The sequence below is a fragment of the Pygoscelis adeliae genome, unplaced genomic scaffold (assembly GCF_000699105.1).
Source record: "Pygoscelis adeliae isolate BGI_AS28 unplaced genomic scaffold, ASM69910v1 Scaffold27, whole genome shotgun sequence".
Classification (NCBI taxonomy): domain Eukaryota; kingdom Metazoa; phylum Chordata; class Aves; order Sphenisciformes; family Spheniscidae; genus Pygoscelis; species Pygoscelis adeliae.
Genome location: NW_008825410.1, coordinates 1,324,478 through 1,338,758, shown reverse-complemented (window position 1 = coordinate 1,338,758; position 14,281 = coordinate 1,324,478). Strand labels below are relative to the sequence as shown.

General features: G+C 40.3%; 1 protein-coding gene across 2 annotated transcripts in view; it reads left to right on the top strand.

Moving 5' to 3' along the window:
• COL1A2 (collagen, type I, alpha 2) overlaps positions 1–13,518 on the top strand; it is a 42,689-nt gene extending 29,171 nt beyond the window's left edge. For both annotated transcript variants that reach the window (XM_009330509.1, XM_009330507.1), the window contains exons 34-52: positions 197–250; positions 829–882; positions 991–1,044; positions 1,148–1,255; positions 2,245–2,298; positions 2,392–2,445; positions 3,359–3,520; positions 4,953–5,060; positions 5,484–5,591; positions 7,284–7,337; positions 7,443–7,550; positions 7,728–7,781; positions 8,138–8,245; positions 8,928–8,981; positions 9,115–9,222; positions 9,643–9,889; positions 10,316–10,506; positions 11,770–12,012; positions 12,604–13,518. In XM_009330509.1, coding sequence (XP_009328784.1) covers positions 197–250; positions 829–882; positions 991–1,044; positions 1,148–1,255; positions 2,245–2,298; positions 2,392–2,445; positions 3,359–3,520; positions 4,953–5,060; positions 5,484–5,591; positions 7,284–7,337; positions 7,443–7,550; positions 7,728–7,781; positions 8,138–8,245; positions 8,928–8,981; positions 9,115–9,222; positions 9,643–9,889; positions 10,316–10,506; positions 11,770–12,012; positions 12,604–12,750 — 2,070 coding nt within the window. In that variant the 3' untranslated portion in view covers positions 12,751–13,518. The remainder of the gene's footprint in view (positions 1–196; positions 251–828; positions 883–990; positions 1,045–1,147; positions 1,256–2,244; positions 2,299–2,391; positions 2,446–3,358; positions 3,521–4,952; positions 5,061–5,483; positions 5,592–7,283; positions 7,338–7,442; positions 7,551–7,727; positions 7,782–8,137; positions 8,246–8,927; positions 8,982–9,114; positions 9,223–9,642; positions 9,890–10,315; positions 10,507–11,769; positions 12,013–12,603) is intronic.
• The last annotated feature ends 763 nt before the right edge of the window (positions 13,519–14,281 follow it).

The following is a 14,281-nucleotide window of genomic DNA, read 5'->3' as shown; positions in this document are numbered from 1 at the left end:
CTGCTTGTCCTAGAATTCATACTTTGGATGGAAAATAACAGAAAAAATTTTGTTTTACAAAATCATGTGTCCTTATATGGAAAACAGCTGGAAGAAAGTCACACACCTGTCTCCAGGAGGAAGGAGAAAAAATATTAAAAGTAGTCACTCCTGCTTACATTTTGTTAGAAATGGTGTCCTGTCTCTTGACTTATAGGGTCTCCCTGGTGCTATTGGTGCTCCTGGCCCTGCTGGTGGTGCCGGTGATCGGGTAAGTCTACTCTTTGAATGAAAAAGTGTCTTGTTTGTTTATGCAGTTTACCCACGCGTGAATATTTAAGATGAGGAGTTCCATAAAAAAACAGTTCCATCTTTCTAGTGTGCACGAGTTCTGCAAGTTCTTCAGATTTAGGAGGCAAGTGTTATTGGGACTGTAAAACTGTTCAGTGAAGTTTGCCATAGCACCCAAAACCTTTTCCTAAAAGGGTAGGGAAGGGATGCATATCTACATGGCAGTGGGTTATATGGGGAGAAGATTCTGATTTAGGCTTTGTCTGAATTCTTCCCAGTTGAGGCTAATCTCCACAATCCTCCTCACACTGTGAGAAGAGGTTTTGATATGGTGATGAACAACCACACATTGTCTCAGAATGATTCTTTATCCTGTCCGAGTATTGTTAGGAATTATTAATACAGGGCGGGTCAAAACAGAAGCATTTTCAGTAACACCCTCTCCACTGGAGACACGGGGTAACTCGCTAATGCGTCTGTACCACAAGATGACCTCTGTTCTGACTGCAGTGAGGCTTTCCCCTACAGTGTCATAATGTTTTCTGCCATCTGTTTTAGGGTGAAGGAGGTCCTGCTGGTCCCGCTGGCCCTGCTGGTGCCCGTGGTATCCCTGTAAGTAACAATTCCTACAACTATTCCTGTGTCAAAGACATGACGTTCAGAAAAATGCCCTTTTAAAGCCCACCCCAACCAGTCGTCTCTTCTTTGTCCTCTCTTTAGGGTGAACGTGGTGAGCCTGGTCCTGTAGGTCCTAGTGGATTTGCTGGACCTCCTGTGAGTATTGTTTGCGCTTTCCTCTTATTGATGCCACGCCATTCCTCTATTTTCTTTGCATGCTTTTACAACTCCTTGTTCTGTGTGTTTTTTCTGCCCGTAGGGTGCAGCTGGTCAGCCTGGTGCTAAAGGCGAGCGTGGGCCTAAAGGACCTAAGGGTGAAAGTGGACCAACAGGTGCTATTGGCCCAGTTGGTGCTTCTGGACCACCAGTAAGTGAACTGTGTCTCTGTAAAATGCATGGTTCTTAACTGCTATGCAAGCAATACGCTAGCCTGAAGGCCTTGAATTTTGAAAAGGTAATTAAAAAAAACCCAAAACTTCAAACTAGGCTGTGAGGAAAGTCACCATACTGATTTTCACACATTATATAAACTTTGTCAATCTATTTATGTGGGCTCAGATCGTGAGTCTGGAACTGAAATGAAGAGAAAAAAAAAAATAATTTTCAACTTGCCCTGAAGATCAGCAAAATCAGTCTATCTTGGACCATTCAGGGGGTGATTGTGGGTAAGTTCTGAGCTGAGGATGGTGGTGTCTTCCTCTCAAAGACAGGATGTGCTGTTGCAGTCTGACTTTCAGACCCAGTCATCCAGTAGCATATGTGCAAATTTGTCTGCACCCACTTGCACACAGGCTTTTCATGTGCTAACACCTTTGTAGCTCTAAGGTATATACTACTTCACATGCATGCAGCCCATTATTGGGGAACGGGTTGAAATGATGCAGAAAGTCAGGCCCTGGTATTTCAAATACTGTAAAGTGTTGCGGGATAACATGGCTTGGGGTTCTTACTCTATGCTTCTAATAGAGCAATACCAGGCCTTTGCACTACATGGCTGTATTAGTCACACAGTGCAAACAGAGGACTTGCTGTTCTTTGCCTTACTGTGTCTTTCACATTTTGCCTTCCATATTTGCTTAGATCCACGTAACATTTGCAAGGCAAATTAATTTGAATCATAAATGCCTTATGCAACTCTTCTCAGTCCTTACAATACTGATTTAAAATATCTGTGAGTATTTTCTACCCTAGTACCAGGACAGGAATCATGGTTTTGGGCCCAGTCCTCCTCCTGTTAAAGTAAAAAGCAAAATCGCCCTTAACTTCCATGAGAGTGAGACTGAGCCCGTATTCTGAATAGGGAATATGAACAGTCTTTGCTTGATTCATCTGTGTTTTTTAATCCTTCATACGTAGGGTCCCGCTGGTGCTGCTGGTCCTGCTGGCCCTCGTGGTGATGCTGGTCCTCCTGTAAGTCTTCAGGCTTTTAGCACTGACATTGTTGCTTTTCATGAAGTCATTGTTTCCTGTAAACCAAATCTTCCTTTTCGCTTTCATTTTTAGGGCATGACTGGTTTCCCTGGTGCTGCTGGAAGAGTTGGTCCTCCCGGCCCTGCTGTAAGTAACTAATGAAGAAGTTCTAATGGGAGACAAGTCAGAAGTTGCATTGGTTAGGGATAATCCTTATTTTTGTTATATGGACACAAATTCTAACTGCACTGGAATCACCTCAGATCCTTACAAGACTGGATGAGATAAGAAAAAGTCTTTTAACTTTTTAAACTCCCAGAGTGGAAGTTATGCATTTAGTTTGGTTGTGTTTTTTTTTTTTTACAATCCATCAAGCATCCCTCTGCATCTTGAGGTGCCTAACCGTTTGTAAAACTCTGTGTTGCTTTTGCTTTTGTTCACCATGAGTAACTGCATAGCCATTGATTTTGAGTGGAATAAGAAGGTCATGTCCTATTTGAAAAAGAATGTTAAGGTTATCTTCTGTCCACAGTTTCTAAAGTATCTGCAGTTCCAGCCCCTGTCTCAAGTAGGGCAACCTCTCATTGCGTTTAAGAATGTGAATCCCTGCTTCTTTATTTTGCTTCTTTGTATTTTTCTTTCCAAAGGTGTTTCCAACCTTTACCAAAAGGCACTTCTTTCCTTAGATACCCTACATTTAAATATATTGTAAATCCCAGTATCCAAAGCAAATAATGCTTTTGAATTGGAAGAGGTTTTTTCTCATAGATTTTTACAGTTGCAATTAATGTCTCCAGAGCCAAATCAGTATTTTCCTGCCAGATTTTGCCACTTTCACCTGCTCTGAGTAAAAAAAAGAAAATCTCTCAGTTCAATAATTCTACTGATTCCAGCTATCCATGGCTAACAAAAGCAATATAAGTTGCTGCTTCAGAACAGCTGATAACCTGTTTATTGCAAAGCACAATTTTTGTACATGGACATAAAATGAAACTTATCTCTGTTCTCCCCAGTTAATGGGTCTATACTGTAATGATACCATATTCATACTCAATCCTAGGGCATCACTGGTCCCCCTGGTCCTCCTGGCCCAGCTGGCAAAGATGGTGCTAGAGGTCTACGTGGCGATGTTGGTCCAGTTGGCCGTACTGGTGAACAAGGTATTGCTGGCCCACCTGGTTTTACTGGTGAGAAAGGTCCATCTGGAGAGGCTGGTGCTGCTGTAAGTTACTGAGTATCACATCTCGTTAAAAATGTTTCTCTTCATGTAAATGTTACGGCTTCTAAGATACTTCTGGTATTTGTGAAGGGCTTTTCTCTTTTATCCACAAATTTAGCAAAGCTTTTAAGTAGAAGCTCCACTGAGACTCAAGAAATTGTTTATAGATGTGTTTGACAAACACGCCATAAAAAGTGAACCTGATCTTTGGGTCAGGTTTTTCTCTCTTTTTTTTCTTGTGGTGAGTTGCATCTTTCTCTGCAAGTAGCCCAAGTGAAAGCAACGAGGCTAACTGCAGGAGAAATTACTACTTAGTCTGAGAAAGGGCAGCAGAGTCTCCTGCTCTAAAACTGAGCATCATGGATGGAAAAAGGAGGAACATGTGAACATCCATTTAGAACAATCCCAATTCATTTCTGCATCCGAAACTCTAATTTGTGGGGATTAAAGTTGTCTGACTAAAGGTTTAAGTTGTCTGACCCCAGGGTGGCTTAGAATTATGCAAATAAATAAAAGAATTTTGAGTGTCTTTAAGCTTGCATATCCAGAATTACTGGCATTTTTAAAGTCAGGCACATTTCTGTCTTACGGAAGTATGCACTTGTGTGAATTACCACGCTGTTTCTCAATAAAAATTTATAGAAATTCCTTCTGTGATCTGCAGAAGTTGCAGCTAAGAATGGAATCTTCAGTGTCATTGTCAGACATATATGTTAAAATTTGGAAAGTGACAATTGAAAATTTGCCCTTTAATGTCCAGTATAAAGCAATAAATTTTCTAATTTTTATGTTCTAATTTAATTTCAATTATGAAAAACGGAATTGAACTAGTAGGCCTGACTGTAAGTTAGGATAATAATTTAGGGCAATCTGTCAGGATGATTACTTATGCCAAGTTTAGTGCCACATATGCTCAAATTTCAAGGAAATAGAAAACTCACTTAACTAAACAACCTTTACCTTTCAGATGGTCAGTAGAGAGATCTAAGGGTTGTTTGGAGATGTCAGATCCCACCTAGAGATCTTCTAAGGCTGTCTCGGGATCAGTCTCAGATGATCAGTCTCTTTGCTGTGGAATCCCCTCACATAGTCATCTTCTCTGTACTGAATACCCCAATTCTCATGCATCACCCACTGTTATTGAATGGGAAGGGAAAAAGCATGTGTATAGTGTTGTTCAGAAACAGCATTTTCACTGGAAAACAGTTGTGAGGGGAGTATAACTGGCATTACATTCTTACAGACCTTTAGCTTTGGAGTTTAAAGTCTTATGGCGTGGTTAGAACTTCTTCCACGCAGGAACTAGCACTGACACACATTGAGATCCTTGGAAAGCAGTGGGTACTGTTGTAGAGCAAAACAAATGAGAAATGTGGGGAGCCATAAAAATTGATTTTTCTCTGTTAATATAAATAATACTCTCTTCATGTCATAGGGTCCTCCTGGTAGCCCAGGTCCTCAGGGTATTCTTGGTGCTCCTGGTATCCTTGGTCTGCCTGGCTCTCGGGGAGAACGTGGTCTTCCAGGCATCTCTGGAGCAACAGTGAGTATATGACTAGTTAACTGCTTTAAACAGATAGGTGTAAAGAAAAAAGTTGGAGTCTCCTCTTAAGGGAAACCAGGGAAAAGGAGATGTAGGTTCCGCTGTTTCCGTTGCTGCTGCAAACAGAGGATATGGACCTAACAGGCTTAGAGCCGTGGAAGAAATTATTGCTTGCTGCAGACAAACAAGACGTGTGTCTGCAGGTGAGCATATTTTTGAATGGCATCAGAGGTTTCTGATAGAAGAAAATTTAGCATGAAGATAATATTTGGTATAGTTAGATATGTTTCTTGTCCTGGATCTGTTTCACTACCGGAATCGATTGCAAAGAAATGTTTCTCTTAGATATAGGCCAAAAGTTCTGTAAGACTGGTTTGTGTTGTATTATAATGTCACATTTTGTTACCACTGTTCCTGTATTAGGGTGAACCCGGTCCCCTGGGTGTTTCTGGTCCTCCTGGTGCCCGTGGTCCCTCTGGTCCTGTGGGTTCTCCCGGTGCAAATGGTGCTCCTGGTGAAGCTGGTCGTGATGTAAGCTATGTCTTAATTCCTCTTCAGGATTGCTTTTCTTTTATTCTGAGCTGAAGACAAATACACAGAAAAGATGGATGCAACTGGAGGTTGCAAACTTGCAAACAAGCAAACTTGTACCTATTAAAGTAGGATTCTAATAGACATGGATTCCTGCCCCCAACTAGGTGACAAATTCTTCAAGGCACAAGTTGTGTCTGAAATACATCCTGGAGTCACTATCAGAATCTTTTGACTTTTTACTTACTTGCCAAGAAAGATGGAGTGGGAAAAAGATTACTTCATTGTTGGAGCTGGGAAAAATAGTACATCCCAGGGGATAAGGTTTTGGCTATAGAGAAGAATATATCAGGAAAGCTTGTTACCAGCAAATTTTCTTAAGCATCATTTAGATGCAATATACATATCTTTTAGGGAAGTATAAAAATTGCAGTCACTTTTACTTGAGGGATCTAGTGATTCGTGGTATTAAAGACAGTGTTTTTTAACTTAAGGCCCACTCAGAAGGCCTATGAAGCACATTATACAAAATGTTGGAATTCAGTTATTGGACTTGTGCAACACTCAGCACTATTTTGGATTCCTAACAAAACAGATACACTTTAACATTGTGGCTGAGCTACATAATATTTACCAATGTGCATTCCCTCACCATAAAATGTAAAGTACGTTTGTAGGCTAAAAACAGGATGGAACAACCTCTGGCCTGTGTGGCAGGTACTGCTGAACTGCAGAGATCAGTGCAGGTTAAGACACAATGGAGGACCTGAGTCCTGTGAAGAAAGCGGAGTGTGGAAACACTGGAGTGGAACAAATCGCTCCCTCTAATGCCCTGCCTTATGGGTGATTACTTGGAGGACAGGGCCCTGCCACCAGTTCTTTGTAGAGCAGCAAATAAACTTATCCATCCAATTTAACCATCCAAGTTAGTAGTTCACCTTGAAGAAGGGTATCCATACAGTGGCTATACATGACTTACTTACGCTATAAGAACAGTTAAAGTATTAACACGTTATCTTGTCTCCTGTAAGGAGATAGAAAGCTTTCTCTGAGCCTTATCAGAGAAGCTTATTTGGTAACCTGAAGCATTGTTAATACAGAACTCCTGCGTGTCCTGAGACTCCCAGAATTTCAAAGAGATCAGAGAACAGTAATTTTATTTTATAAGTATTAAAAAGAAAAACTTTCTGTTCCATGGGAATTTTCTGAAGGAAAAGGTTTGCTAGTGTACACAGTGAAACAGTTGAAATTAACATTCACAAAGGAAGCCATTTAAGCTTGTGAAGCACCACAACAAACTAATTTAGCTGTAACTACTGTTGGAAGTCCTTTTCTCACCACTGGCATTTTTCATCTAAAAAGCAGGTCTCAGTTTTACAAGAGTGCAAGCTAGATGAAGACCACTATTGTCTTGACCTTTTCATTTAGAGAAATACAGCAAAACCCAGTAATTTTCTTCTATACTGAACTTGTAAAACCTAAAATATTTGAAGGCCATCTTATTTTGCTGAGAACATTAATATATTTAAGGGATTTGAGTGGCATCTATAAGGAAGAGTTTGTTATCTTCAAGATGTATGCTGTCCCATCTCAATGTCTTCTTACTCTCATGGGGAACAATTAGACTGACGCACAGTTCAGTGTGAGATGAAGGTTGATGGAATTTAATGCTTTTTCATGGTATTTCAACAGGGCAATCCTGGAAATGATGGTCCTCCAGGCCGTGATGGTGCTCCTGGTTTCAAGGTAACTTGTTCTTTTCTTTTATTTCATAATCATGGAAGAAATAATCCAGTATGTGTAAGTCAGTAGTAACACACTGTCTCTCCCTTTGTGTTCCTTTGTTCCCAGGGTGAGCGTGGTGCTCCTGGTAACACTGGTCCCAGTGGTGCTCTGGGTGCTCCTGGTCCTCATGGCCAAGTTGGTCCTTCTGGAAAGCCTGGAAACCGTGGTGATCCTGTAAGTTGATGAGACCTTAATTTTTTTTTGATTAACACAGGACTAACATTTGTCCATCATATATACATTATACGTCAAACACCTACAATATTTGCTTTCTGCAGAGATGTGTTGAGCATGGAACCTTTATTAGGTATAATATACAGCAGTGACATGCATTTTCTATTCCTGTTTCAGGGTCCTGTTGGCTCTGTCGGTCCTGCTGGTGCTTTTGGTCCAAGAGGTCTTGCTGTAAGTCTGATTTCTAAATATATTACCACATTGATGCAAGAAGAGAAAACATGCTTTGTTAATGCGACTCATGACTGTGCTCAAGATATGGGCCCAAAAAGTAGTGCTTAAGGAGCTGTAAATATTTATAGACCTAGAACCTCGATCAGCATTCTGTCTTATGGGACCGATCCTGAAGCTTTTGGGATTGACACTCTTCCTGGGTGTGTTAACAGGATGTACATACATATATATATATATATATTAGGGGCAACCTATGGCATAATGTAGAATGCTAATGCTTAATTTTTGCTTTGACAGTAGTATATACTTGAAGCCTTCTATTTTATTCCTCTGACACCTACATCCCTTCCTAGGGCCCACAAGGTCCACGTGGTGAGAAAGGTGAACCTGGTGATAAGGGGCATAGAGGTCTGCCTGGCTTGAAGGGACACAATGGATTGCAGGGTCTTCCCGGTCTTGCTGTAAGTAAATGATTTTCAGTATTTTGAATATAAAGAGCAAAAAAAGTAAATAAGATCACCCTAGTGTGGAATTATATATGCATAACCCAGCAGGTTGATACCACTTACTCCACTCTGCATCATCTTTCAAAGGCTATAAGATTCTTTTTAACACTCAATGCTGTTCACATAAAATGGCAAATTTTTATATTGCCGTTCATAGTTGGCTTTAGAACTGTGAGTACCATTAGTTGCCCTGAAATTTGACTGCATTTGGCTAAACCAGAATTCAAAAAGCTCTGCCTTTGTGCCTTTGTTTTAATATTATTTCTTATTTTGGCCAGAAATTATAAAGCCTTTGTATCACAGAGAAGCAGAAGTAATTTGTAGATTTTATTCCCTTTAAATTCTGGTATCCCCTTTAGGAATTCTGGCTTTTATTTTAAAGCCTTCTCTGAAAACCTGAAGAAACAATATAGACTTTTATAGGTTATCCCCTTAAATACCTCTTTAGTGTCTCTCTCCTCCCTCTCCAAAACAGGCATTTCATACCCCAACTCCACTAATAAATGCCATTAGCCCTAGATTCCCATTCTCTGAGCCCAAATACACAGGCTGACTATAGTTCCCTCTTGAATCATGCTAATACAAATGTGTGCCACTGCATTTTTTTTAATGACTATGCATGTATCTTTCCCAATAGGGCCAACATGGTGATCAAGGTCCTCCTGGTAACAACGGCCCTGCTGGCCCAAGGGTATGTGAATTTAAGAGCATATTCAGATAACGCTCCCATTCCTTTTGTGCAATATATACGTACACTCCTATTTATATGAATCTCTATTTGTAGTGTTTTCTACTGTCATTAAACTGTTCGAGTTTCCTTTTAGGGTCCACCTGGTCCTTCTGGTCCTCCTGGTAAAGATGGTCGCAATGGTCTCCCTGGACCTATTGGCCCTGCTGGTGTGCGTGGCTCTCATGGTAGCCAAGGCCCTGCTGTGAGTATAACTTATTTTTTGTTGATTTAACACATTTATGTCACAGTTACAAGAAAATAACTTCAAAAGCCTAGCAGTTTAGGAAAAGATGTGGTTTTCTTTATTAAAAACAAAAGACTTCCAAATGTCTGTTGTTATTTAACATTGAACATTTCCCTAATAGGCCTAAACCTGAAGTCCTTGTTCATTCCATATGGCCAGACAGCAAATACACAAAGAAGATGCGGTAGTCCCACACTGTGCATCTTCTACTGCTTGAACCCATAGTAGTCACCACAGGGCAGGTCCATATGTGCTGCCTCAGATTAGAGCGGAGGGTGCTAGGAATTAAGTCAGACTATGCATGCGTGGAAGCATTTAATCCAGAGAACCATATGTCTAATAGAATGCTGCTTGTCTTTTGCTTTTGAAAAACTTTAGGGTCCTCCTGGTCCTCCTGGTCCCCCTGGTCCCCCTGGTCCCAATGGTGGTGGATACGAAGTTGGCTATGATGCAGAATACTACCGGGCTGATCAGCCTTCTCTCAGACCCAAGGATTATGAAGTTGATGCCACTCTGAAAACATTGAACAACCAAATTGAGACCCTGCTGACCCCAGAAGGCTCCAGAAAGAACCCAGCCCGCACGTGCCGTGACCTAAGACTTAGCCACCCAGAATGGAGCAGCGGTATGTTAGTGCCAGATATTTGCCCTTTCTGGCTCAGGGAGTACTTCCAGCTTATTAGCTTGCTTTGATGAATGGTATCCTTGGCCACCCAGTGAAAATACTAAATAACCAATTAAGAAGTTCTCTCTGCCTCCACTGAAAATAGATACAAGAACATTCTGAAAAGCTCTTTATAGCTATTGTTGCGCGATTATTGCAATAATTTTTCAAAATAATACAAAAATATTTAACCCTAGCTTTCAAATACAGCTTCTTATACATTAACAATCTAGCATACGTATTTATCCCAGTTACCACCTGAATATTGTACCTAGTTGTGATATTTATGACCTCCCTCTGAGTTCCTATATCAAACAAGTGAATATAAACTGAATGCAAGTCTTAGGCTGAGTGAACTACTGTTCGCATTTCTTTCTTCAATGGCAGGCTTCTACTGGATTGATCCTAACCAAGGCTGCTCTGCAGATGCCATTAGAGCATATTGTGACTTTGCCACTGGTGAGACTTGCATCCATGCCAACCCTGACAATATTCCCGCTAAGAACTGGTATGTCAACAAGAATCCCAAGGACAAGAAGCACGTATGGTTTGGTGAGACTATCAATGGTGGCAGCCAGGTAAGTGATATATAGGAGAATGATTGTTTGCTACAGTACTGTCTGAAGAATTCCCAATTCACTGACTCTCAGCAAGCAAACACATAAATTAAACTCTCTTAGAGGAGAAATATGGAAAAGGGAACTACCTTTTATCTCAAGGGAACAGAGCTGCATTTCTGGTTTGGATCACAGTTTGCTAAAAGGATTTCTCAGTATTGTTCTAATTTTTTCTTGGTGTCTGCAAATCATAGAATCATAGAATCATTAAGGTTGGAAGAGACCTCCAAGATCATCGAGTCCAACCATCAACCCAACAACACCATGCCCACTAAACCATGTCCCTAAGCACCTCATCTACCCGTCTTTTAAATACCTCCAGGGATGGTGACTCAACCACTTCCCTGGGCAGCCTGTTCCAATGTTTAACCACTCTTTCAGTAAACGATCAGTTCAGCATGACTAATGGCTATTGCTAAGGGAAGCCTGGACTGGAACATGGTACATTAGTATAAAGATACTCCAGAAACTGTCCGAAAAAGTAAGAAAAACATCTTTGCTTATTCTTTTAATTGAGATTTTTTTACATATGACACTGTTCCTGGAAAGATGCTTATTACACATCACTGATCCTGAGTATATGCCACCGTAACATTCAGAATTGCCACTGTAAGTAAAAACAAGAAATTTGTCTACTTGCACATTTGACACTGTACCAGCCAATTGCAAATAAATCACTTTTGTACAGCTAAGGAGATCTAATTACATAATTGTTAAATGAAACTGAGTTGATCTTACGATGAAATCAGTGTTCAAGTTCTTTTATATAAAAACATAAGACTGCTCACACTGGGTCAGAACAAATGTCTGGGGTAGTCTAGGGTCCTGTTTCTTACAGTGGCTAAAAGTAGATGCTGTAAAAGAATATAAGAATGAAGTAAACATTTGTAATATCCACAGACACTATTCTATTAGACTCAAAAAACAAAAAAGTCGGGGTTTTCTTGAGACAGGCATTGTTTCTGTGTGTCTACGGAAACAATAGATTTCTCTTCCTTGAACTTGCCTGATCTTGTATTTGAATCCACATAAACTGTTAACACCCTATCTTGGAACGGAGTTCTACAACTTAACTACATCCACTCACATCTGGTTTTCAACCTACCTCCTAGTAGTTTTATTTGATGCTCTTTACTTGCAATAGACAAGTGATCACATACTTCCATTACAAACATCCACCTTTCCCCAGCAATACAATTGACTGGGTTCCTTTCTGTTTTTCAGTTTGAATACAATGATGAAGGAGTGACCTCAAAGGATATGGCCACCCAACTTGCCTTCATGCGCCTGCTGGCCAACCATGCCTCCCAGAACATCACCTACCACTGCAAGAACAGCATTGCCTACATGGATGAGGAAACTGGCAACCTTAAAAAGGCTGTTATACTGCAGGGATCCAACGATGTTGAACTACGAGCCGAAGGCAACAGCAGATTCACTTTCAGTGTTCTTGAGGATGGCTGCTCTGTAAGTAACATAGAAACCATGGGCACCATGATTGCCCATGCTTAAGCACGTGATTAGGGACAGAGTTGTGCTTTGATTCAGAATTAGATTATCAGTCAGACCAGCAAAATTTTATGCAGTGAAGATAAATAGCCTACAAAACCATCTATGCCACTTCTTTAACAAGTGGGAAGGACTGGGGTACAAACAAAACCTACCTTGTACTGTGCAGCGTGGCAAAAAAGAAAAAGCTTTTCAGAGGGACCAGACCCAAATTCTGCGTAAGCTGAAGATTGATGAGAAAATCGTGCACAAGCTGTAGTAGGGGCAGGATCTTTAAGTCCTGAAAATCTCAGGCAGGGTTCTCTGAGGGTTTAACATCAGTGTGAATAATATGGTAGTTTATGTAAAGCATCACACATGTGACTCCAGAAGATTAAAGTAAATATTTTCTCAGTATCAGAGATCTAAACAGTTGGATATGGGTATCTGATTTGCAAACAATGGCAGCAAAACTAATAGGAAATTCTTTCAGAAATTATCCATTCAGGTGAAACAATTCTCAATACTATGAACAATGCAATAACAATTGTAATGAATCTTCTCTTGCAGAGAAAGAACAATGAATGGGGCAAAACGATCATTGAATACAGAACAAATAAGCCATCTCGCTTGCCCATCCTTGACATTGCACCTTTGGATATTGGCGGCGCTGACCAAGAATTCGGTTTGGACATTGGCCCAGTCTGTTTCAAATGAATGAACTAAAATTAACTTAAAGCCTCTCCCAAATTATTCTCTTGTCATTTCTTTTTATAATGAAAGCTGACTCCTTCCATTTCTTCTGTTCATCTACTTGCTTAAACTCTGGGCGAAAGAGAAGGAGAAGAATTGATTGGAGCATTGTGCAATGAAATTTAATACAGCCCCAAAAGGACTTGGAAGTCTTTCAAGATTTAACACCTTGCTTTGGGAAATGTCAACCTTTGTAAAGAAAAAAACCAAAATAAAAAATCATGAAAGTTTGCACCACTTGTGGCCTTTGAATGTCTTCCACAGAGGAGGTTTAAAACCACGACTTCCAAAGGTTTAAACTACCTCATACACTAAATCAAGTGTGATCCACATCTTTTGTAGGTACTTCTCCATATGATCTGAGGTACTTTCAGTTCCACTCAAAATACAGTGGTGCTAATTGCATTATTACAGAGTATCTTTCCAATACTTGAATTTTGATGGTGCTAGTAGCATTTAAAGTATCACTTCTCTGTTTCTTTGAAGTCTGTCTCAAAACTTAGAATGTCCTGTCTCTCCCGCAGCTTAAGCATGTGGATCACTTTTCCTCATCTTTGTCCTCTTCCTCCAAAATCAGGTGCTCCTGCTTTCAAATCTCATTTCCATCTTCTACAATGGGTTAAAAAAAAAAATCATCATTTCTCAAAAAAAGAAAGAAAATGTATTTTGTATATGTGAGATGTTTAAATAAATTGTGAAAAAATGAAATAAAGCATGTCCAGTGTTCCAAAAGAAACTATTTAATGAGTTAAGTTACTTGCTTAGATGCATTGGCAGATATTCATACCCAGAATTTACAATACGTTTGCATTACTGCAACTATCTTAGCCCATTGCCATAAAACATTTGCTTAAAGCATTTGAAGTCTGCCTACAGCTGTCTTATGGGTGTCGTTGTCTATTCAACTCCTCATTGCAACACCACCTTTTGAAAAGTCCACAAGAAACTCAGTAACTCCGTGCTCATAGTATGAGAAGATCAAAAGCAAAAATAATTCCTTCCTTTTTTTCCAAATGCTAAGCAGGATTAATGGCCGAAAGAAGGAAAACGAGGCTTCTGTCTTACACCTGAAGACAGAAAGCTCCTTGGTGTTGAGAGAGCTCTGCTGGCTGATGCCGTGCTGTAATCAGCAGAGCCGTGCTGTGTGCTTTTGAAATGATGTGCAGAAGTCCATGCAAGGAATCTCTAAATTTAGTTCTCTTGTCAGAAAGATCAGGGTTTGTTAGGCCCGTATAGTCCATCCAGTTCTGAATGATACACAGAACTATCTATCTATCTGCTGTTGTTAACCTTCATAATTTACTATCACAAAAAACACCACGAGAAGCAAAAACTGTTCTTATCTGAGGCCTTTGAAGAGACTGCTATCATACAGTGCTTTTCTGAAAACCCTAAATGAACTGCAATTCCAACAGCCATGTTTTTGGGAAGGCGCGTGGGAGAACGCACAAAGGACCTTGAGGACAACAGCAAAAGCAGGTAAGGGGAGAGGTGA